The sequence below is a fragment of the Corvus kubaryi genome, unplaced genomic scaffold, assembly GCF_017639235.1.
Source record: "Corvus kubaryi isolate FWS band 111438036 unplaced genomic scaffold, C.kubaryi_AGA036_p1.0 37395, whole genome shotgun sequence".
Classification (NCBI taxonomy): domain Eukaryota; kingdom Metazoa; phylum Chordata; class Aves; order Passeriformes; family Corvidae; genus Corvus; species Corvus kubaryi.
The window spans coordinates 1-24,306 of record NW_024581134.1 but is presented as its reverse complement, the minus strand read 5'-3'; the positions used below and the strand labels follow the sequence as shown (position 1 = coordinate 24,306).

At 44.8% G+C, this 24,306-nt stretch overlaps 1 protein-coding gene across 1 annotated transcript; it reads right to left on the bottom strand.

Annotated features, from left to right (window-relative positions):
• Positions 1-465: 465 nt before the first annotated feature.
• On the bottom strand, positions 466-24,300 carry RNF128 (ring finger protein 128). The gene is made up of 7 exons (XM_042040058.1): positions 23,838-24,300; positions 12,077-12,324; positions 7,997-8,068; positions 7,330-7,412; positions 4,695-4,791; positions 3,299-3,476; positions 466-1,894 (listed from the first exon to the last, which is right to left on the bottom strand). The coding sequence occupies exons 1-7, from the start codon at positions 24,277-24,279 to the stop codon at positions 1,758-1,760; spliced, it is 1,257 nt and encodes a 418-aa protein (XP_041895992.1). The 5' UTR covers positions 24,280-24,300; the 3' UTR covers positions 466-1,757.
• Positions 24,301-24,306: the final 6 nt, after the last annotated feature.

Sequence of the window (24,306 nt, the reverse complement as noted above, 5' to 3'; positions counted from 1 at the left end):
CAGGCTTTTACTGTATATCAGAGCAGAGTATAGAACAAAGGACACATAATAATTTTTAAAATGTTTTTTCTTCAAAGCAAGCACACCCTTGGGTAAGGAAGGGCTTCTGAGCAACTTGACAGAGGAAAAGTGAGATGCAGCCAGTCTGGTCTGAAGTGCACGTGGCAGACTGCCTTGTGCTGAACATGCCTTGTAGAACAATTCAACACGCCCTTGTACACACCCTAAGGTGCTTGGATTTTCTTTAACATTGAGTACAGCTACTTGGTTTAAGCCCCTCAACACAATTTCAATCCATGTAACAGCAGCATCCTGCACATAACTAGCACTCCTTATTCCAATTACTTTGAGCAAACACTGCTGCTTTTTGGCCTTCCAAAAGAAAGATGTGTTTTGAGGTTGTGGGACAGGGCAAATTCATCATCTGCTTCCATGAGAGCTGGTAATATTTTATGTGAGTCAGGATCATCAAAAATAGAGTTTTATTTACATTTACATTTTCATATTCAAATTCAATACAAATTACGAAATATTTACAACCATTTCATTTGTACTATAGCTAAGAAAATGCATTGCTTTCACCCCCCAGATTCTTAAGTTATTTATTGCAGGCTTTAAGACAAAGTCGTACTAAACATTAGAAACTAGTCAGAGATGCAGAGGTAAAAAAATAAAGTGCATTTATAAGATGTCCTTAGTTACCTTTGCTGGACAAGGCCAAGTCACTTACTATTGAGGCACCCAGTGCTCCTCCTTGACCCCATCTCAACTCCACACAGAGGACAGACAGCTTCTCCAACCCTCTGTTACACTCTCAGGACATCGGATCTCCCTGCAGCTTGTGCACTTGAGCAAGACAATGTACAGCAACAGTCCAGCATTTTTCAGAGGCTGGATCATTTTCTGAACAAAACACAGCAGATCCTTTTGTAAGAATCTGTCTTTTCATCTTCAGCTGAGTCTTTCCTGAAGTTATCCCAGACTCCCACAAAGCCAGGACTCTGGCATATTGCTGGTGCTAGAAATGGTTTTAACTCCCCAGATCACTTGAGGATCTTTCAGACTAACAGGCTAACGTGAACAAGGTTTGAAAAGTTCCTGCAGTTGTTCCCTTTACAGAAAGTCAGATTTGGCCTGTCAGCTTGCAGCTCTCTTTTCTTCCTCTTTAGGAATGTGGGGTTGGCAGGCTGGAGTTGAGAGGTAGAGAATCAGTTGGTTACTAGAGAACCAAAGACACTGTGGACAAAATCCAGTTTGACAAGCATTAGTTTGCACTTTCTCCTATCAGACATTAAAGACCATGTTGCTTTAAACAAAACTGTGTCTCATAAGTAAGTATTAGAACAGATCAAAATAAATTTGTTTACAATGAAAATCCACTTGAATGAAAACAATAAACAACAAAAAGACCCAACTCAAAACGATTCCCAGTGGAGACAACTATGATGTAAAAAATCTTCTCATTTAAACAACTCAAATACGGTACAGAAGCTTTGCTGAAGATGGAACTTTTGTTTTAGTGAAGATCTGCTGGTTTTCTTTATATTTAAGACAGCTTTATCTGGAGAGTGTTAAAACTCCTGCGGGAAATACAGTTTTAAGAAAGGCAAACCATACAATTATGATTTGGACAAGTCTATTTATCTAAACATTGCCAATGCAGCATTTTCTGCAACAGTCTTGCAACTTTTGGTTTATATGGAATGGCAGTAAGCAGTTCCTTGCAGAAGGCTTGCACCATGTGGCTGGGCATGTTCTCAGAGCGTGACTTCACAAACAATCCTGCCTTCACAAACTTGTGTTTCATCTCCCTCAAAACCTGGGTTGTCACCGTGTGAAAAGACAGTCACAGTGGAGGGCTGGGATTCTTCACTTACAGGATGTGTGTTGTCATCTGTCCAGAAGAAAGCCAAGTGAAGACAAGTTAAAAAGTGTCACAGCCAAGTGTTAGCACCTTAAAGCAAACCACACGCACTTGATTTGCGCAAGCTCACTGCACTTTTCCTGCAGAGATGGAAATCCAAGGCCATGCTCCCACTACCTCTCTCCTCCTGCCCCTTGTTAGTTTGGGAGCCCACTCTTGTCACTGCCTGTCCTTTCTGGAGACACCTACTCAGCTCAGTAGTGCTAAGCAAGCTGAAGTTGTGTGCTTAAGCCACAGAAGGCCCCTACATGGCTACAAAATCCAACCTGGAGGATATTACCAAGTCTTGAATCTTTAGGCTGCTGAAGGCAGGCATCAAGAGCAACTCCTAGAGACCAGGCTCTGGATGAATTAGGCCGGGGGCTATGCTGATTTGGACAGGAAGGCCTTCTCCCTACAGACTAACCTTGTCTGGCTGATGTCCCTGTGTGCCCTTCCCACTCCAAGTGAGAATACACGAGAATGACCCACGTAACTAACCCAGCACACCTTGAGTTGCTTAGGGGGGATGCAATTTCAACTTCTGATGTTTAGCTCATAGGAAGTGTCCCCTTCTCTACTGGGGTGCTTCAACAGAGCACTGCTGAACACACACCACTTGCTGCAGCAACAAGTCCCACAGGAGGCAGGCAGCAAATCCCAGATTTTCCTGTCAGCTAGTCTTCCCATGAGAAATAGAACATCCCCTTCCTAAGGCCATGCCACAATTCAGGGGTAGTTACTTTCATTTGTTTACCTGCAACCTTTCCATTTTTAAAGCCAACAGCCACACTGAGTATGTGTTGGCAAAGCTGACCACTAAAAAGACGTTTTCAAGTGGTTTGCTCTTGTTCAAAAAAATAAGGTATTTGGAAAATCTGATAGTCTTTCCAAATTAACACTCTCTAAAAGTGTTCAAGGATGACTCAGCCTTAGCAAATCTGAAATTCAATTGAAGTATCTGCCTCCTCTCTCTTGCACCATCTGAGCTAGAGCAGGTCTGACTCCCCAAAAGTTTTCTGTAAGTACCTACTTAAAGCAGATGATCTGGTAGCAAAGCAACACTCACTCATCCAAATGAAATCTCCAAAGAGACAAAGGGGTAAGGGACATATTTGGAAAAATCTCTGCTCTTGAAGTAGTAAGCCTCTGACTTTGAACTACTCTTTCATAGACTTCGGCTTTTAATTCACACTAAGGCTTCGTTTCATTTGAAAACAAAGACCAAGTGTCAGAGCTAAGGGCTAAAACAAAAGGGAAGATTAAGATAACCCTGAAAAACAAAAGTATTCAAGCCCTGTGAGATGCTATGAAGGCAACTCCCCCTAATTCACAGCCTAAGCAGCCAAGTGCAACGTGATCTAGCAAGGCAGATGAAACAGTAGACAGACGTACTTTCTGATGGTGTATGTGCCTCCTGAGCAGATTCATCTGGTCCCTGTACAGAATCATATCCAGATGATGCTGTTTCACTAAGATTGTCCTCTTCATTAACTATAGTAACAGTGGATAGAGGTCTCTGGCCACTGGATCCTGGGGCTTGCACAGGCTCAGACCGTGGTTCTACATCCATCTTTGTGAACAAAAGAGAAAAGGGTTAAATTGCAACTTGGCAGGAGACTGCATCTTTCCAGGAGAACAGTGCCCACAAGGACTGAGCCCAGAGCAGTTTTATGCAGAGGAAAAAACATGAAATGGAATAAAAGCTCTGCTGTTAACCTCCAGCATCAGAGGTGAAAACCAGTTACTGCCTAATTGAGTGGGAAGTTCAGACACAGCTTCTGCATTGTTTGCCCAGTACCAGGAAAAGAGAATCTTCCTTCCACTCAGTGGAGATCTGCCTCCCCCAGGCAAACTGGCTTACATTTTAGCTGGTCCAGGCAGCATCAGGCACTAGCAACAGCATCTTCCTCTGGCACTTGCAACAATAAGCAATTACAGAACACATCAGAAATTCCTGATGTATCCCAGGAAATCATGCAGTTCCAGAAATGTCATACATGCTAACACATTCACTTTTCACAGACTCCAAGTACTGAGCAGCTGAAGAGAAGCTGGTTTCAGGGACAGTATGAGTTGTTAAAGTCTGCCTGAAGATATGAGAAACACCCTTAGCTGGAAGCACAACAGTTAAGACCGAATCTTCTGTCAGGCATGAGTCAGCTTTGGCTAACATTCTGCCCAAGCCTTTAGGTGATACCAACTCACACCAGGTCAGCTGCAGGCTTCCCTAAAAGGGACACAGCAATTACTCCTGTAGCGTCTGGGCACAGACATGGCAACACCTGTGTTTATCACCTGCACTCTAGAGGCAGCATGAAATAGCTCAAGATGTGGCCACGACAGCAGTGTAACACTGCAATTGGCAGCTGCTGCAGCAGCTTGGAAAAAACACAGAGACCACTGCTTCTTGTAGCAGGATCCATCTTTATTACACACACTTCAGTATTAATATGTTTCTACCATGGGAAAGTTTTAAGGAAGTTTTGGGAACGTGCAGAGGGAAAGACAAAACAGCTACACCACCAAACATGTGGCAGGGCAGACTTTTCTGCCCCTTATCAGCCATTCACAAAAACATGCCATCTCCCCGTGTTCTGGGAGATAAAGGAAAAACATTCACACCTGGTGCTTATAGCTGTGGTCATTTCCCGGGTATGCATCTTCCAGAGAGAACAAAAGACCTCTATCAAAGTTAACATACACAAGTAACAAGCTGCTCTCTACACCGGACTCTCGTTAAGGGCAGGATGGCCTCTGCGGCTGCCACGACCACAGGCTGCTGGCTTACCTCAACACCCAACACTTTGAGGATGTCACATTTGCACAGAGGACACGTCCCGTGTTCCAGAAGCCAGGGATCAATACAGGTCTTGTGGAAGACATGGCTGGTGGAAGAATGTAGTCGACAAGTTAGTTTTCATACCAGGAAGATTGCTCATGTGCCAGCTATGAAGGACCCTTTTGTAACCCCAAGAATTTATTCCTTCTAGAACAGATGACCTTGTTTTGCCACAAGTTTCAGCTGAAAGTTATGGACAGTTGATCTTTCAACCTGTAGCTGGTTTGTGCTTATTAGTATCCCAATACAACTTGCTAGAATTCAGCATTACCCTTTTTGCTAAACCAGTCTAAAGCTGTTTTTCCAAAACTGTGTACAATACACTCCTAGCCAATAATTTAGATGATACAGCTTTTGACATCTCAGCCTCAGCTTTAAGGTTAACTTCTGTCGTGCAGATGCAGATGACTAAATAGCACTTGTTTTTGTTATAACTACATAGGCAAATCATCTCACAGACTTATGTCCTCAAGATAAACTGTACTCCCACCCATTTACTGTGTATCCCAAGTGGGTATTTGGCAGGCTTTACACTTAAGAAAGTAAATATAGCTCAGCCATCACAGATGCAAATGGATGCTTCTATTAAGACACTCAATTCCACAATGGGTTTAAATTAGGCCACAGATTTAGGAGAATGACTTGAAATCCTCTAATCTGCCTGTTCCCTCAGCCTGAATAGAAACAGCAAGGCAAACAAGCAGTGCTCAGTATTAATCAACTCTATTATGAAGTAAGTGTGGAGATCACCACATCCAGTGCTCAGCAGCCCTACACTCCAGAAGGATCCAAGGATTCTCCAATTCAGCTCACATAATCGGCACTTCCTTCCAGCTGCATCAACACCATGTTTAGAATAAAACCTGAGACTTCCTTGACACCTCACTATTTTAAGTCCTTGAACTTAACACTGGACTTGCGAACCTCTCCAACTATAAATGCATTCAGTTTGACTCTCTGGACATGAATGCCCTCGGCAAATACCCACACCCTAGGGACTCAGATACCACCAATGTGACTCACAGGAGCATTCCTTTGCGTGGTTCTTTCATAGATACAGTTAAATGCTTTCAACAAGTACGCTCGAAGTGTTGAGGTCAACCACCAGCATGTTCTTGCAGTAAATATCAGTTTATAACTCATGTGAGGGAGAATTTTATATGGTTGATACTGGCAGATATCACCACTTGTGAAGATTATCAAGTCCATGCAGTCATTTTAAGCTAGTGTGCCTCTGAGAGCTACATTTGGGCTGCAGAGGAATGTAACATCACAAATGTACATAAAAGCAGTCTCAGAGCAAATGCAGGAAATTCGTGTATGAAGAACACATTCAAAAGATGTTACTCCACTCTTACCCAAATAAGTCATGCTTTGTTTGCAGGTTCATACCAAGATTAGCAGGGCTTATAGGGAAATAATGAGAAGTCAGGTCTCCTATCAAGGAAAAGTTGTCTGGAGCCTGTCTAAAAGTTCCTGTACTCATGGGACTTTGTCCATTACTAAGCAAAACTACCCATGAGCATAAACATAACAAGACAACTGAATAGTCATTAACACACATGCCTGAAAGGTTATTCAGTTTTGGTTTTTTCTAAAGTTTTAAGCATTAGATCAAGAAAGCTGGTTGATAACACTTTAGCAGACCAACTTTGTGTTATCAAAACAGCTTAGAGGTTCTACTGCTTGGGAGCAGAGAAAGCCTTTGCAAAACTGTAACCTGGTGCACAGGTAATTTCAGCTGAGATTTGACAGTGTTTGACAGCACTGCTCAGCACACAACAGCAGCTACCCATTTTTCTATTCTTCAGAACTTCATTATCCTACATCAAAATGGTTCCAAGTGCTTTTTGTAACCCTCCCTAAGGGTTATGACACCTCTTCCTATGCACAGTTTGGGCAGTTCACCTGGCAGCCCTCTGATTTTAGAAGCTTGGCCAGAGCATTCCCAGTCAGCAGGCACAGGGGGAAATCCCACAGAACAAGTTTCCTTAAGCCTTGAGGCTGCTTCATTGCTCACCTTAGGAGCAATCACATTAAAGCCTTAGTGCTTCACTACTGAGCTTCCACAGCAGCACAGGAATGAGATACAACAGGAGAGAATTCTAGAAAAATAAACTGCTATAGCTCTATTTTGGTCTCTGTCTCAGAGGATGCATACAAGAATAGAAATGCTTTATTTTAAACTACAAAAGCAAGCATGATTTAACAAATTTAGCAGAAACACAACCCTCTTAGTAAGTGGTAATGTAAGGGACAAGAAATGGGCAACATTTTGCCAATTATCTGCAAGTTAGTGGTAACATTCTTATACACCAGCAAAGGAAGAAATATTTTAAAAGCCCTGGCATCCCCTTGAGGGACACTGTGGTCTGCCAACTTGTGTGTGTCAATGCACTCACAGGGGAAGTGATGAACACAAGCCATTGGGGCACACTACAAATGTGTATTCACACATTTTCTGTTGTTCAAAATATTGTTTTGATAGATATTCAAGAATTCTCACTGTACAACAACTTGATGAAAGTTTGTTAACAAACATGGCAGAGTTTTGGATAAAGGGGCAGTTTGGAAGACAACTTACTTGCAAGTCAGAACACGCATTACGTCATTTGCCTTGTACTGCTCAAAGCACACAACACAGGAATCTCCATCTGGACCAGTTTCCTAAAACAGTGAAATGAATTTACAGCTTTAACACACTTTGAAAGCTTCCTCTGAACTCCAGTCATATTTATTGCAGACAAATGGGTCTAGCTAGAGTCATCCATGATGCTCCTGAATATAATCTTATATAAACACACTTAGTGGATTAGTCACAGTCAAGCTGACACTTCAAAAGAAGCACTGAAAGTTTAAACCCATGGTTTAGAATTCCAGCTGGAACCATCATTGGATTACTGAAGACACTACTGTAGAGGTTTAGAAACTGCTACCTCCAGTTTTAGTTACAGAAAGAAGAGCCAGGGAAGCTGATTAGATACTAGTTTATGTTTAAGCATCCATGTCAGCAAATTAGGACCTCTCACATCAGCAAGACTACGAGCAACCAGCTAACAAAATAAACTGATTTATAAGAATGTAAGTCTTGCAGCCTGGAAAAGGACCTGGTCTGAAAGAGGAACTGTCTCTGCCACCAAGAGTTACAGCCTCAGAGAGACTTCTGCGTCCTCCTCCAGCACGAGGGAGCTCGCTGGGTTCTGTGCAAAGGCTGTGCTGTAAAGCAGGAGAGATCACAGGGTCAGTCCTACCTTGTCCCCTTCCTTCAGGGTGCGTAGCTGCATCTGTTCAATGGCCTTCTTAGCCCTGGCCCTCAGCCGCCGCTGTGACACAAAGCAGTTCTGGTTAGACACAGCCATTTTTCTATTCACTTACTAATACTTACCCAGGGGCCTGCTGCAAGCAGGTAACAGTTCTAAAACTGATGTTATCAAAACAAGCCAAGTAAGCATGACCTGCTATTTGGAGACAACAGTTTTGGGACATACTGATATGGTTACTGACTGGGTGACACACCAAGAAGGCTTAGGTCTGCTTTGGTTGTAACCTAACCTTTTCACAAAGCACAGGAAATCCAAGGGGTTTTGAAAAAGTTTTTTTTTTAAAGGTGCAAGACAATACCTTGATCAGATTAGACCCAGCCAAAACAAAGAGAAGCCTTCAAACTGACTTGGTACAGAAGACTGAACATTGAGTTCAACAATCAACTGTTTTATGTTTTACTCACTTTAGGACACCTTCCTGCCACAAACTCACATTCTGATGAAAGGTGAGAGAGATTCTTTTTACCAGTCAGCCCACTTAGCACCAACACACCCTGAACTACTCCTCTGCTTCCACTGCTTTACAGCTTGCCTGGCAACTGTTGCTGTCCAGCTGTCAGTGCAGTGCCTGGAATTAGCCCAGGAGCCAACCTCTGTTTAAAGGTCACATGTTGGTGCCGTTCCACCGACTCAGAATACGACTGTCCTCTCCCTCCCCGGTGCACCTCAGGCAGCTCTGGCAGTGCCATCCCCAACACAACACTTACCGCAGGGACAGAGCAGACTCAAGTTTTGCAGCTAACCAAAAAGCCTCTTTCCAATTCAACTGCTCTGTGCAGGAGCCCTGCACTGTTAGCTTTCCAGCATTCCATCTCCTTCGGCATTTTAGCTCATTTAGATGAAACTTTCCCAAGTGCAGTGCTGGTGGCACAAGTACAGAAGGGCAGGTGGGAGGAGGGCTGTTGCTGAGACCTAACAATCTTGCAAGGACTGGCCATTCAAATCTGCGTAAGATTCCTTGTGCTGAAGCAGTTAATAGCAAACAAGTTGATTTACACATCCCCCTGGGACTCTGTCAAGTAGTCTTGGTACAAAATGAACTATTTTTGTATCAGTGTTGTTTTTGTGCCCTAAGAGTACCCATGTGCATGCTTTAAGAGTTTAACAGCTGACAGCTACCAACAGCTATCAAGGAAGAGACACATACAGTCCAAAGGTGAAGGATGCAGATGTGCAGATTTGTTTAGAAACAAGAACTACTGAGGTTTTCTTGGAAGTTTGTGAAGTTCTGCTGAAGACATCAATATATGTTTCTGTATGCTGCTTATGGTTAACTTTGAAATTATGTTGCCCTTGTCAAGGTTTGAGACTGAAGCCACAGAGCAGCAGCCACACATTGCTGTTTACTGAGGTCCCCGAAAGTCTGAGCAGCAAACAGGGTAACATCAACAGAGCAGGAATGCAGCAATGTAAGTACTTCTCATACATGGCCAGAATTGTCACCACTACTTGTTATTAACTGAAAACTAAACTTTCTAGGAATGTACTCCCTCATATCTCATCTACACATCTAATGTCATGCCAAGCATATTAGACAGGACCCAACTGGCTGCACTGTTAATAATTTACTGAAACAATATTTTAAGTTTTGCATGGGTACCAGTTTAATTGCTTCTCATTAAATGCATCAATGCCAAAGTCACCTTTAACATTGATTTTGGCAAGTACAGCAGAAAATCCCTCCAGGGGATGGAGAAAGGTTGCAGAAGCAGCTTTTTGTTGAATAGTCTACCAGGATACTCAAGCTTGGAATGTCAAAGCATTTTGTGAAGCCAAGTTTTTCAAGCAAATGTGAAACGTGAATTATGTTAGAAGTATAAAAGCCCCAACCCAGAAAAAGCTAGAAGAAATAGCTAAGTTGAGGAAATAGAGTCAAGATATTACAAAACAGGTCAGGTTCCAGCTCCTATCCAGGCTCTGGCATGCTGAAGTAGTGAGGTACCTAATTGGGAAAATCAGGTTTGCAGTCGCTTAGTCCTCAGTCTCCCTTGTTCAAAGATGCCAATTTTACCTCCAGCCCTTTCTGCATAAGGGTGCCTTTCTGGGACCCTGTGAGCACGGTCATGGCAGCGCAGACCAGACAGCTCTGAGGAGGGTTGGGAACTCCTGCTTTTCTCCTGTAAGCTAAGGAAGTTCTTCCCCACAGGTAGCTACTGCCATGAAAGCAGTTTGAATTGGTAAAAGTTGAGCAATTTGTCTCCTCCAAAGCCATTAATTAGGTCATTTCTCAGCTGCAACATTTAATCTTTATGAAATCAAAGGAAGCAAAGACTTGAGCTGAAATTAGAAACCAGGCCACAGATAATATCATGGGTCATTTTGCACTATTAAGAAAGGCTACTATTTTGAGAACTGAATTTTTCAGTACTCCACTGACTAGACAGGTAGAAAGCCACCTACCACGCTTGCCTCAATTTTCCACCTTCTTGCTCACTGACCTCCCAATGCAGGAAGAGACTGCAGAAGTGGAGACTTGAATTTCAAGTCCAGAAGAAAAGATGCATTCAAGAAGGAACTAGGAGGTTGCACAGTGTAGCTTGCTCATGAGGAAAGAGCTACTCTGGTTTAACTGTTAGGTTAGGATAGATGTGCTACTAAACTTCTCTTTTTGCTTGGACCAGAAGCTGACACGACTGGCTCTTCTCAACAGTCACTCAAGTCCAGGCAATCTGGGTTTTCAAAGGGCTGAACGATGACAGGAGAGGCACCAGGACGTACCACACAAGCCAGGAAGTTGTTTAACTAATATTCAGTACTTCATGGAGCCAAAGCACTTAAAACTCTCAAACTTTGGATCTACACTGAAAATCCAATCAGCAGCTAACAGGTCACATGGTAGCATTACCTTTTAGTAGTTCACCTGAACTAACAAGCATTTTCTTGTTATTCTTTACTCACCTAATCACTGTGAGGTCAGTCTGAGATGCCAGGGTACAATAAGAACCGAAAACAATTCTAGATTGTCTTTGAGTTTCACTTTAACAGAACAGTACATTTTTACACCCTGACAGCAGAGAAGCTTTCTTCTATTCTTATACTCTGTAAAGCACTTATTTGGGCTCCTTGATTTCAGTTCTGCTGAAATCACGTGGAACTAGCACATCATTTATCAATGTTATTTTTCAATCTAAGTTCCTTGTGCACATGGAACCCAAGACTGCTAGCCAAGCAGACTGGATTTTCCCAGTACCAGCTATCACTGACGCATTAATAACCTCTGTAGTTTCTTGAAAGCCTGATAGCTCACAACTGCACTGTTAAGTACCTTCAAAGGAGGAAACATTTCAATTTGATTTAATGAACAGTGCATAAGGCACCCAGGTTTTCCTGTCCAGATTTATTTAGCATTATTAAACAGAGCTGTGAGACTAAGGTAGACGGCAGGGAATGAAAGAGAATTCATCAGCAGGAGACTGACTGTGCATCTCTTTCCACAAATATCAGCAAGCAGACAGCATCAGGTTACACAGACAACTCCCCATTTCATCCAGGAGTGGCAATGCTGCATCTCACAGGCAGATGACAACTTCCAATACTTCCAACCCTAATTGAGTCTGTCACTGTAATTCTCAGAAAGCTTTCAGTCAGAAAGCAGCTTTCAACAAGCAGCAGGCTCCCAACCTGCAGCTAAAGTCGTGCCCCATTTTGCAGACACACTTCCAGTCTTGTCTCCTGTTACAACAAGCACATAGGCAGTGCTAAGTGGGAAGGATGAAAGCAGTTAGCTAAAAGCAGTTCAGCTCTCTCACAGTCTCCACGACATCAGCATTACGGCTGCACTGCAGTTCAGGAAGTATTTCTATGAGCTGAGTACAACCAGCTTTTCTCCACAGAATTTACTTTTGGCTGTTCTTAGGAAAGTTTTAAGCTGTGCAAAGATGTATCTCTCAGCATTTTAAAGATCAAACAAACAAATTCAATCATTTTCATACTTAACCAAAGAATACAAACCTTGAGATCCACACCACGGGGGGATGGGAGTATAAAACAGCAATGACACAAACTCACCTGCTCCCTGGACTGGGCCCTTGCCATAATGAGTCTCCGAGCAGAGTAAGACACATAGCAGCCCAAGGTTGCTGCTGCCACGACGAAAAATGACACGGAGATGAAGAGGATGGTGAAGATATTCATGGAAACACTGCGCTTTTTGCCCACTTCGATGACCATGGTGACTTTCATGCCACTCTGAATCCGGTGCAGGATTTCCATGCCTTTCAGGTTGCCAATCATAATTGCAACGATCTTTTCAGCACCTGCAAAGGAGAAGGGGAATCCATGCTCAGTTCCCAGGTGTTGTATCAGAGTCATTGTCTTAAATATCCTGCTTCAAGTGCTAAAGAAATGACTGTGGGAACTTTCTAAATAGTATTTGTAGATTCAATATGAACTGATGGAACAATGTCATGCAAAACAAGTGTCATCACTATATGTTTGTCCAGCTGAAAGTATGTCCCATTACCTATGAGCTGCATAAGTGAACCATGCTTAGAAGTCATTGGTCTCCATAGCACTCCTCACTCCTATAGAGGACACAGCCTGTCCTATTTTAGACACAACACTTTGGCGATTTACACTTTAACATGCCTTTGAACTACAGGAAGTTAAAAATAAATCCTCTACAGAGTAAGGTCACTGGGGATTGTGATATCTGTATAGGGATTGCTTCCTGTAATAGATCCAACTCCCCCCCCGCTCCACTGCTGCTACTTAACACCTCTTCTCTAAATTTGACAGTACTTTTGAGTATTTCCCCAGACACTGAGCAATCAAATACATAGATCACCCTTTGCTTCCGTATTTTCAGCAGCAATTGAGAAAAGATTGAGGGAGATTTCATTGTGAATTTCAAGTGAGTTTTTGTGAGCTTCTACTGCAAATTCAGAAGGAAGCAAATATGGAGGAAGGCGTGCTCCACTTTTAAACAGCTAGGGGCAAGATGGCAAAGGCCATCCTGATTTTAACAACAGGTTTTATTGGCTCAGCTGAACACCACAACAAGTCAAAGCAATCAAGGGGTTTATGGTAGGAAGAAGTTTCAAGCAACTCCAGTCACCAAGCACAGACCAGAGCAAACCAGTTTCCTTTCAGTGACATGCAAGGGCTTGAGGACACTTGATACTGTTTGCAGAAACATTAGAAAGACCCAATATAACAGATAGGCTCTTAAGAGAGGAAAAAAAAGGGAGAAAGGGTGATGAGGAAATTATCACTGCTCTCTCTCTAAACTAAATACAAGAAAAGGAGATTTGAGACCAGCTGATCAGGAGTCTCACTGCATTAAACCATCACCTGCACAACATTCATAAAAGACATTGCATGGGGGAAGAATAAAGACTGTTACGAAGTACTATTTTTAGCTAAACCCCCAGCCAAACACTCTTTAATGGGAAGACCAATTGTTTTTCCCTCTGCTGAGTTATTCAAGTTATTTCCCTCTGCTGAAAGTTACTCAGCTTTCAGCTACCAAAACCCCCTAGAACTGGTGTTAAACCACAAAGGCTGTCATTGGAGAAAGTGTATATTAGTTTTCCAGCTTGTTCCCATAATGCTTGTGATCCAACACAGCAAGCAACTCTCCTCAGTGGGACCAAACTCATCTTTTATTCAGAAAGCTCCTTGTAAAGACAAGGACATCACACAGAGGAAAAAAAAAGTCTCCGAGACTGCAACTACTCTTTAGGATGAACTAGGGCTTATACATCAGTTACAAAATGAGCAGGTGGTATACATCAGTTATAATATGAGCAGGTGGTAGCAGCAAGCAAAGAATTAAGCATCAAGTCAGAAGCTGAGACTTGCTTTCATAAGCATGGAAGAACAGGCTGCAACAATGAGAAAATAAAAAGCCTGTCAAAAAAAAGGCAAAAAAAGGTTTTCCTACCGTATTCCCCTATATTTCTGCACATCTCACAGAAGAGCTATCTTGTGGTTACGCACAACACAAGACACAGCACAGGGATTCCTATTACTGAAATGTCACCATCAGCCTGCAAAACCATTCAAGCTACTAAGCCATCCATTGTGAACAAGTTTTACCCTTAAAAAAAAAGTCCTCCATTTAAGTTTCAGACTGCATAGTTCACAAGGATGTCATCAGATGACAGCTTTAATTCTCACTGACACTTCTCAACCCCAGAGATTTCTGCTGCAATTTCAGCTCTGCTGAAATTAGATGAACACACACGAGTGGCCAGCTGGTGGCTTTTGACACTGGCACTACAAGAGCAGAAGCGAGTGGCCATTTCCATCAGCACGTGTTTGCGACAACTTCTGTGCTTCCATAACAAAAGCAAGAGGATCACCCCCACCCAACACTTCCTGAGCTGTTCACTTGGGTCCCATCAGGACAGGTACTGAAACATGTTATCATGGCCTTGAAACCACCAACCTACACGAGGCTTCTGACAGGGCTTGGCCATCATACAGGAAACCAGGTATTTGAGGGGACATCTGCAGAGGTATCTCAATTACAGCAGCTGCTCTCAGCTGTCAGCCTTTTTCCCACCCAGACTCCAGCAAAGCAAGAGGAAAGTCAGTTAGTTGTGCATGGCAAAAACCTCACAGAAACCCACATTCTTTGCCCAGGTGTCAGCTTTTGTGGTTCAGGTAAAGCTTCTGAAACAGTTTTTAAGGGACACTAGAAGGTGGAGTTAATCTGCTGCCTGTTTAGTTGATAATGGGCTCATTGCTAAACAGAAGCAAGACCTGTTCAGTTAAACATTTCCCAGCCTCTTTCCTTTGCCATTTCCTGTAAACTGGAGAGGGAAAGTTATTCAACTCTTTAGGAAAACACAGCCTGCCTCTTTGGGCACCCCCCATATTGTAAGGCAGCAGATGGCCAAAATCTGAAGGAAATGGGTTGGCACAGATGAAGCACAAGAACCCCAGTGGTTTGTTGGGGCAGGGAGGAGCTGGGGCAGAGCACATTGGGCCCACAAGGAGAGTGAGTGCATGACTGGGATCTAAGTTTTACCTTCCTGGATCAGTTTGACTTAGATGTAAAGTTGCATCTATTTATAGCAGTATCAATGCCTATATGAAATTCTGCCCTGCAAAGACTTCACTTGTTCTGCCATTACACTTCGGCTCCTAAACACAAAGTTACAGGTTTGATAATTCAGTAGAGAAATGAGATGTGCAAGGGGGGCACAGAGCTGGGAGAATTACCTTTTGCATAGTACACACCTGTCTTTTCACAATCATTTAAGGTGATTATTCTAATCCAGTGCTACATTTTTGTGTGCTACAGACGAATCTATCCCAACAAGTTGTAGAGCCTGGAGAACACTCGCCCCATGATATTTAGAATGCAATGATACCAATGTGTGCCTTAACAATGCTCACTTTTAGCAATAAAATCACAATCTATTAATGCATTAAAGCACATCAAGGCAAGGATCAGATCTCGAGGCCAAACAAATCCACTGACCAATGCCAACTCAGGAACTCCAAGTCAGTTCCTCTACCCTCACTCAAAAGTAATTTCTCAGCTCGTTTAGGCATTGCAACCATTTTGCATTGTTTAAACCAAACAAATTCAGCTTCAATTAAGTCATGAAAGACCCCTTCATTTTGGCTTAAAGGCCTCAGTGTAAATTCCATACATTTTTCTTTTCTTGGACAGGGAGAGCCAAACCTCTCTAATGTCTCTATCACCGTTTACCAAGAAAGGGATGTAAAACTGATGGACCCTTTTCCTCTTTGGGAACAGACCGAGCTACAACACAGTTCAGTGAAAATATGTGAGGAAGGCAATAATTTTGAGGGCATTTTTAAGAAAGAAGGTATAAAACATGCTAAGTAGGCAAGTTATTTCAGAACAAGGAAAAAGCTAGCGTGCCGCACACAGCCTCCAGCATTTTGGATTTTATTGTTTTTTTCGCCCCTGCTTTCTCAAAGTCTGAAGTTTTGCCTCATCTTTAATCAGACTGAAGTTAAGTGCCCACAGTTTTACCAGTATTCCTTCACTCTGTCCAGAGAGCACCTTGTGCAACCAGAGCCTCTGCTATGGCACAGCCACACTGCTTCTCCCCAGGACCAGCACAGCTCACCCCAGCGTGCCCAGCGTTCCACTTGGGAATACTCCACCCCATCCTTTCTCCTGGTGGGATCACCAATACATTTCAACAATCCCAGCTGACCACCACATAAGCCACCCACTCAGAAAAAGAGGAATGGAAGAAATTGATTTTGAATGTTTCATAGATTAAACAAACAAACAAACAAACAACAACAAAAAAAAAAAAAGGAAAGGAAAATGCAGACTTTGGAGTTTGACTTATCAAAGAATGGACAGTTTCTCCTTAACCACAGCAGAAACCCTATCTGAAGGCTCTTTCAGGAGACAAAATACAACTCTAACCTTGGTGCCTGGATCATTGCTTTTATCTACAAGATATGGTGCTTGCAGCACAGATCAGTACTAGCTGTGCTTTAAGCCTTAGTCAGAGGAGCTAGAGGTTTTTCCCTGGCACCCTTCCAACCCCCCCATCAGCAAAAAAGGCATTAGGAGATCAAGCTATCTACTGTTCTTTAACATGAAAGACACTGTCAGTGTCAGTTGACACTCCAACCATTTCCTACCAGTTTAGCACACCTGGCTCTTCAGGCATGTAAGAGGAGTATCTGATAGCCTATCTTTCATGTTTAAAAAAAACCCTATATAATGTCTTGAACATTGCTTGTCTCACTATACTGGAATAGTAAGAAATGAGATTTCTGGTGGTTATCAAACAGGATGGTACAAGCTTACTGTTATCTGTTACAGTAGGAGGAAAAATAAACTAGCAGTGTACACAGACGGAGGTGGTATTACCAACCTTATGTAATTCACCTCAGATGACAGGCCAGCACTGCACATAAAAGCCATCAAGCCTCAGCACCACACCACTCTAGGAACATGAGGGCTGTCCCTGGCCTCAGACAATATGAAACCAGACCCTGCCAGCCAGCTCTGCTCTCATCGGTGGTACAGTGTGGATTAAAAAAAAAAAAAAAAGTGCCGATTGCACTCATCCACACACACAAGGCAAAATCTCATCAGGAATGTGCCCATCCCCACAATCATCTGCCATCTCAGACACTGTCAAAAGAAACGCCTTTATTGCCCTGTGATAAGCTCTTCACTTTGCAAGAGGGGGGAGGGTGACTGAACTCATAGTTCAGAAGCAATATAAGCCTGGATAAGCTGATGTCAGTAGGCTTGTTCCTTCTCCTTCCCCTGCTTTGCACGTTGTCCACCCCAAACCTTACCTGGCACCAAGATAAGAGAGTAATTCATACCCAGGTTATCTTGCAGTTATTTAAAGCTACAGCCCCTTATGATCTAAACTGTTTGTCTGAAATGCCTTTTTCCTCACACTATCACCTAAGCTTCATTAAATCTACTTCCAGCTTGCTTTACTTGACAGATGGCACTATGTCTGATCTCTTCCTCCTAAACACATAAGCCTTTCAGCATACAGGGGCAAACAGTCACACAAAACCATGGAATGGCTGGGGTGGGAAGTACCTCTGGGGTCCATCTAGTTCAAACCCCCCTGCTAAAGCAGGTTCACCCAGAGCAGGTTGCACAGGATCACATCCAGACAGGTTTTGAATATCTCCAATGAGGGAGACTCCACAACCTCTCTGGGCAGTCTGTTCCAATGTTCAGTCACCCTCACACTACAGTTTTTCCTCCTATTCAGATGGAACTTTCTATTTCAGTTCATGCCCACTGTCCCTTGTGCTGCTCTAGACGCCACTGAAAAGAGTCTGGCCCCATCCCCCTGACACCCACCCTTAACACATTTGTGTGCCCTGATGAGGTCCCCTCTCATTCTTCTCACCTCCAGCCTAAATAGGCCCAGCTTCCTCAACCATTCATTGTACAGCAGATGGCTCCAATCCCTCATCATCTTCACAGGCCTTCTCCGGACTCACAGCAGGTGCTCCATGTCTGTCTTGAACCAAGGAGCACAGAACTCCAGGTGAGGCCTCACCAGGGAAAAGTAGAGGGGCAGGATCACCTCCCTGACTTCTTCCTAATGCACCCCAGGATCCCACTGGCCTTCTTACCCACAAGAACACACGCTGGTCGTGGACAGCTTGTGTTCACCAGGATTCCCCAGGGTTTTCTCCACAGAGCTGCTTTCCATTAGATCAGCCCCAGACTGTACTGATGGCCAGGGTTATTCCTCCCCAGGTGCAGGACCCTTGCTGAACTTCATTAGGTTTCTCTCTGCCCAGCTCTCCAACCTTTCCAGGCCTCCCTGAATGGCACCACAGCCTTCAGGAATATCCACTCCTCCCCAGTCTGTATTATCAGCTCAGGACACACACTATCCCTTCATAGACATCAGGGATGAATAAGGTGAACAAGACAGCAAGACACACAGAGAAGGAAGATTTCCACACTAAGAAGTGTGGGGAAACTTTTTTACCAAACAGGCTAGGTGTATAAAGGGGCACATCAAGACCAAATGTCATTTTACATGATACGAGTTTCCATCAGTCCCCAGGAAATACTGGAGGTGGAAACCAACCTCCAATCTGTTCAGTTTAAGTGATGTTATTATTTGTCAAGTGAACCCAACAGTTACTAACCCTTTTTTTCTCCCCCTCCTCACCTTCTGAGCCTTAAAGTCTCATGTAAATGCTCCCATCCTCCTAAATCTTAGAATATTTATAACAAGAAATCATCCTCTAAAACAGCAGCCAGGACAGTAACACTTTTCAAGGGCACAGAAATGAATGAGATCTGTAGGACAGCTCTCTTCACACGCTGTTTGGTCAGTGGCACCTGCAAGACTAAAGCACCGCCTTTCAATCTAGCAAACAGCCTCTAAAACCCCCTGGAGAAACAGCAAGCAACATTCCTAATGAAAATTCTTTGGTGAGTTTACTCAGCAGTTTTGATTTAGTAAATACATTGCTCACCCTCTTTGAATGAGGCTGAGCTCACCACTAATATCCCTTGCTCTCCACATGCTGGTGGCAGCTAAGTGCTCACAAGTGAGTTTGAGAAAGCTAATGATAAAATGATGTAAGTGGGCACAGTGTCAGCCAGAAAGCATCTGTCTGTGGAAAGATGACAGGTCACACTGGACACAGTGGGGAACTGTGCTGAGCTGACTGCTGTGTGCTCACCAGCACATCCAAGGCCGGAGGCAAACAAGCACTGTCATTGTTTTAGGGACGACGTCTCTCACAATGAAGCCTCTGCTACCACAGCTGTCACTTAGGATTTTAATGCATCCTTTCACATTTCAGCAGCCCAGTAAACCCAAAGAGCAAGGGCACTTCACAGACCTATTCCAGGCTATCTAAGGGACAATATATATAAGGGCCTACCCTACAGTTTTCCATGTCATAGAGGTACCTAAATTATATCAAAGAGCAAGGGCAGGGATCAGAAGCTGTCAATAGCACCAGTTAGTCTAATCCAGCTTCTCAGTGTCCCTCCTGCTTGCTCACAGACTGTGGTGCTGGGGGCAGCCCCAAGTCACTGTCACACTCTACCATCCTCTGAGGAGATCAAGGTCACTCATGTGCCACAGTTGCTTATCTGAATGTCACTACAGCTGTGACATTAATTTACTCTAAACCAGGCAGCCAGGAGAACCAAATTGAGGTTTGAGCACATCGAAAAACTATTCTCAGATGCAAAGAGCTACAAACTCCAGACACTACAGACTCCAAATACCACCCAGGCACAGTAGATGCATGCAAGGTCCATCTCAAAAAGGAACTGTAGGAAAGGCTAAATAATCTGCAGAGGCTCATCTGGCCATGGCCAAGGAACATGGGAGAGGAATTGTCATTAATTAGATCCTGCATCCTCATTCCTCTCCTCAGATGCCCTCAGCACAAGTCTTCCCTCATTGCAAAGGGAGGTACACCATCTGTTTACACAAGGCTTACAAAGTCTTAGCACAGCCCATCTTGGGATTACAATTCTGACTCAATCTTTAACAGTTTTACAGCTCACATCAGCATTTTCATACCTTGGAAAAGTTTTAGCTTGTTTCTGAAGATCATACCTCACAAAAAGCAGTGGAGCACAACTAGACACTTCTGCCATACACTGTTTTCTCTAAGCATATGGAGGTAAGGCTTCGCCTCAGTGAAATTCCTGCAGAACAAGTTTAAGTAGCAGTGCTACATATTTATTTAACCTTTCCTTCCCCTTTCACCCACTGATTCAAGTTTACACTTGAACCAGATCTTGTTAGCCTGAGACATGCTGTTACTGCTTGAGCCAGAATCATTTAGCTGTGTTCCCCCAGAATAAGCCCTCTGCAGATCAGGTGATGTGCTTCTTAAGTCTAGAGTTACACCACAGGAGAGAAACCAAAGAAAATGATCACAGTTGCTTTCTGACCTACAAAGAATCCTTCTTCACTAGCTGCAAGGAAATACTGAACACCAAAGAATGCTTCCCACCGGCACCACCATGCCCTCAAGCCAAAGCCACCTAACAGCCTAGTTCTGCGTTAAGGCAAGGTCCACCTTTAAAAAAAAAAACAACTCTTGCCCTGCACTTTTTCCCCACATGCTGCTGGTTTTCTCCAATCAAATGTCTTTTTCAGAAGGTCAATAGAGATTACAGAGAGGTGCAATTATGAGCACACAGAATTGTACTTTGAAACCCTGCTCAGCCTGACACAGAGCAGTACCATCTTAAAATGTGCACAGTTAAAATTCAAGTTTGCTAACTGATACAGGTTTGTGCTTATAAATCACAAAGCAAATTTTACTTTGGACTCCATTAAATTCTTGACATTCTACATGTTAAAGGTGATTAGGCAGGATTTGATCATATCTGATTTGGCTATCCACTGCATGCTGTTGTTTTAATTGCCAGAGTGAGTTGCTTTTTGTTGTTTAGGGGTTTTTTTTAAGTTGGCACACCAAAAGATTACATAGAGCACTGATGCAATAAAGAATTCATCAGACTAAACATGATTATAAGAAAAAAAGTCTCTGGAAGCACAATGACTAGGACAAACCCTGCTGCAAATACAGGCCCATTTAAATCTCTAAACAAGAAAGTTGCTTCAAAAGCCAAGTCTGAACACCCAGAAAAAGGCACACTGCATTTTTAGACAAGCTTCTGCTAATAACTTTGTGTTTTGCTGCTACCAAAGTTCTTCAAAGAAAAGTGTGTTATGCCATACATTTCATCAGAGCCCACCCACAGAAATCTTCCTTCTCTGCCAGGCAGATGACAGCTCCACACCCCACACTTGAGAGGAAAGTCCTCAGTACTGCTACTTAATTCCCCCTCACCCCAGCAAAGCCATTTCCTGCTACTTCCCACTGCCTCAGCTTGGAGGAAGTGTTTGGTTTCACTTGATGGTATTTGATGGCCCCAGTCAGAGCAGAAATGAAGCTACATAGGAAACCCAGATTGCAAAGTCACTGTTAGCACAGCTACAGCCGTTACAGCCATGGCAGGAGTTGTGGTTGCACAAAGGCCATTCTTTAATGAGCAGGGCCACCTTCCCCACCGGCTCCAGGTTAGAGCACCCAGTACCACCAATGAGGCCAGGAGAGGGGAGCCATCCCAAAGCACAGCTCAGCAAAGGGCATTATGACCAGCTCTTACCTCCTAAGTTTTAGGGGTAGTGCTGTAGGCTGAGCTCATCAGCATTACACAGGGAATATCCTGCACCTGGCAAACCGAATGAGGCTGGCGACTTGTAAATTGCTCCATCTTGGCCATGCCACGTTCAAAGCCTGCAACATTTGTTGAGTTTGACCAGAGAGCGCTGGCCCCCAGCAGGGGCAGGAGGCAGGGGCACCCCAGGCACAGCGTGTCACCAAAGCCCCATAAGCAGAAGGAAAAGCATCGCTGTGGGAAGAGCCAAGAACAGGGACTCACAGATAGACGTGATGATAGAAAAAGAACTCAAGTCCAGAGAAGAAGAAAAGGGAGGATGGAACAGGAAAGAAAGTGAGGGACTAAAACAAGGACAAGCAATAAAAGCAACAGCAGCAACAAGCTTAGCCCAGTAATTGTGCTACGACATGGCAAGGAGGAGTCAGGCAGATTAAATAAGTGGTTTGACAGAAGCTGTCTTCTCCAAGGAGTCCCTGTCCTATTTGTCTGCAGTTCAGCTGGGAAATTTCAACATGCCCTCGAGTATCCATCCCATCATGCAGGATAATCAGGACAGCTAGAGCCACTCTGACATAAATGCCTCAGCAGAAAGCTTAAGGACAGCATAGGAAAGGAGGGACCTCCTCTTGGAGCAAACCCCGCCGAGAGCACATGGCTCATTTCGAGAGGCAGCTCCCAGCAAGGTTAAGACGCTGTAAGTCTCCCAGCAGCCAGGATGGAGGAGGGGCAGGAGCACATGGCCCTTCCCCTCAAGAACAGGTTCAGCAGTGACCTACCCAGGCCAGCAGTGCCAAGGGAGCTCCTCCAAGAGCTGCAGGATGAGGCAGGCACCTAGTGAACAGGGCTCAGGGGCAGGGATGCTCTGTCAGTTCAGCAGGAGGAACTCACCCAGCAATAGCCAGATCTCAATAGCATTTGTCAGCTGATGATTTGATTACATAAGAAAGCCTTGCCTCAGAAAGGCCAGAGCCTATCCAGACTGTATGTTTTGAATTCTTAAAGCAGAGTACCAACAGTCTTACAGCTCATTAAGATTACACACAACAAACCTCCAGAGACAGCTACTGTTTCCTTGTCTCACCAGAACACTTGCCTCCACTGCTAACAGAAATCGTCTCCACCCCTTCTAAGAAGGTTGCTGCAGGGATATAATTATTTTTTGAACCACTCAGACCCTTTAAGATGCACTACTCATTTCTATTGTTCAGTTTATCCCCAGAAGATGGAACTTCCCAAAGCAGTGCCACTTCACAGAATTCCAATACACATGGTACTGGAGGGTGTGCGTCCATCCAAAAGCTGGACAGAGCCACCAAAGCCTCTCACCCTGTGATACACAGGGCACCTGCTTGGACCATCACCGGAAGGCACTTACTCAGCTTTCAGCCTTGGTCTGTTTCTCAGGCACCATTAGCCTAAAATACAGCCAAAACTCATTTTTCATTTGAAAGATGGGCAGATCAGGAAAAACCTTCTAGCAAATAGGAGACTTTCTATAGTAAGAGAAGAGGAGTTCTGTCATCAGCCTATGCAACCGGAAAACAACCTTTAAAGGCCTTCAGCTACTTGCATGAGAAGTGGCATTTTGCTGCTGAAAAGTTACCTACAGAGGAGTCTCGTACTTCACTTATTTCTGCGCTGGTTAGTGTGCAGGGCATAGGGAGAAACAGTGTCTGACCGTGGAAACCCAGCCCACTTTACGGCCCAAATCAACTCCACAGTCTTAACAGGCACTGAAAACCTCAGCATCCATCACCTCTGGCGACTACAGGCTCAGGCCAAAAACCTGAGCCCCGCACACCTGCAGCCAGGGCCCGGCCCAGCCCAGCTAGAGCGCTCAGCAGGCGCCCGCTCGTCCTCAGCCGCAGCAGCAGCCGCAGATTTCGGACACGGTTACTCATTAATCAGAGAAAAAACAACATCAGCAGCGCCCGAAACAGCACCGGCCAGTCCGGGCAGAAACTCCCGTGGTGCAGGAAAGGCAGCGACATTCCCGGCTGTTACCGAGGAGCCGCGCCGGGGATGTGGGGCGGGGGCTGCGCCCGGGCCGTGCCATGTTCCCGCACCCGCCGACAGAAGGGAGGGAGGGAGGGAGGGAAGAGGCCGCTCCCAGCGCGGGGACCCCCCTCCTTCGAAGCCCCCCCGTTCTCCGGCGCTCACCGTGGTGGGACATGGGCAGCACTGCGTTACCGGTGCCGCGGTAGTTGTAGATGACGGCGGCGGCGGCGCCGCGCTCGGCGGCGAGGTGGATCTTGTCGGCGAAGGAGCAGCCGCCGCCGCGCTGGATGAGAGCGAGCCAGCCCGGGGAGCCGCCGGCCGGGGGGGCCCCGCTGAAGTTGGTGAGCGCGTTGCAGGCATTGAAGGCGTCGGGGCTGTCGGGCAGCACCAGCAGCCCCTCGGCCGACTGCAGCGGCGAGTCCAGCCCATACAGGCCGCTCTCGCCCGCCTCCCAGCCGCTCCGGTTGCGGTCTGCGCTGTTCTCCCATGACACGTTCAGCCAGGCGGTCCACGCCGCTGCCGCCGCCGCCGCCCCGCGGGGACCGGGCGGCGGGACGGCGCAAAGCAACGCGGCCAGCGCCAGCAGCGCGGCCCCCGACGGCATCCCAGCACGGCCCGGCCCCGCCGCCCC

Coding starts and splice junctions, on each gene's coding strand:
- RNF128 (XM_042040058.1), bottom strand. CDS start 24,279: ATGCCGTCGGGGGCCGCGCTGCTGGCGCTGGCCGCGTTGCTTTGCGCC. Junction 7,413..7,996: donor CCCTGAAGGAAGGGGACAAG/GTAGGACTGACC, acceptor TCACTGTTTTAG/GAAACTGGTCCAGATGGAGA. Junction 1,895..3,298: donor GGCACATACACCATCAGAAA/GTACGTCTGTCT, acceptor TCTTCTGGACAG/ATGACAACACACATCCTGTA.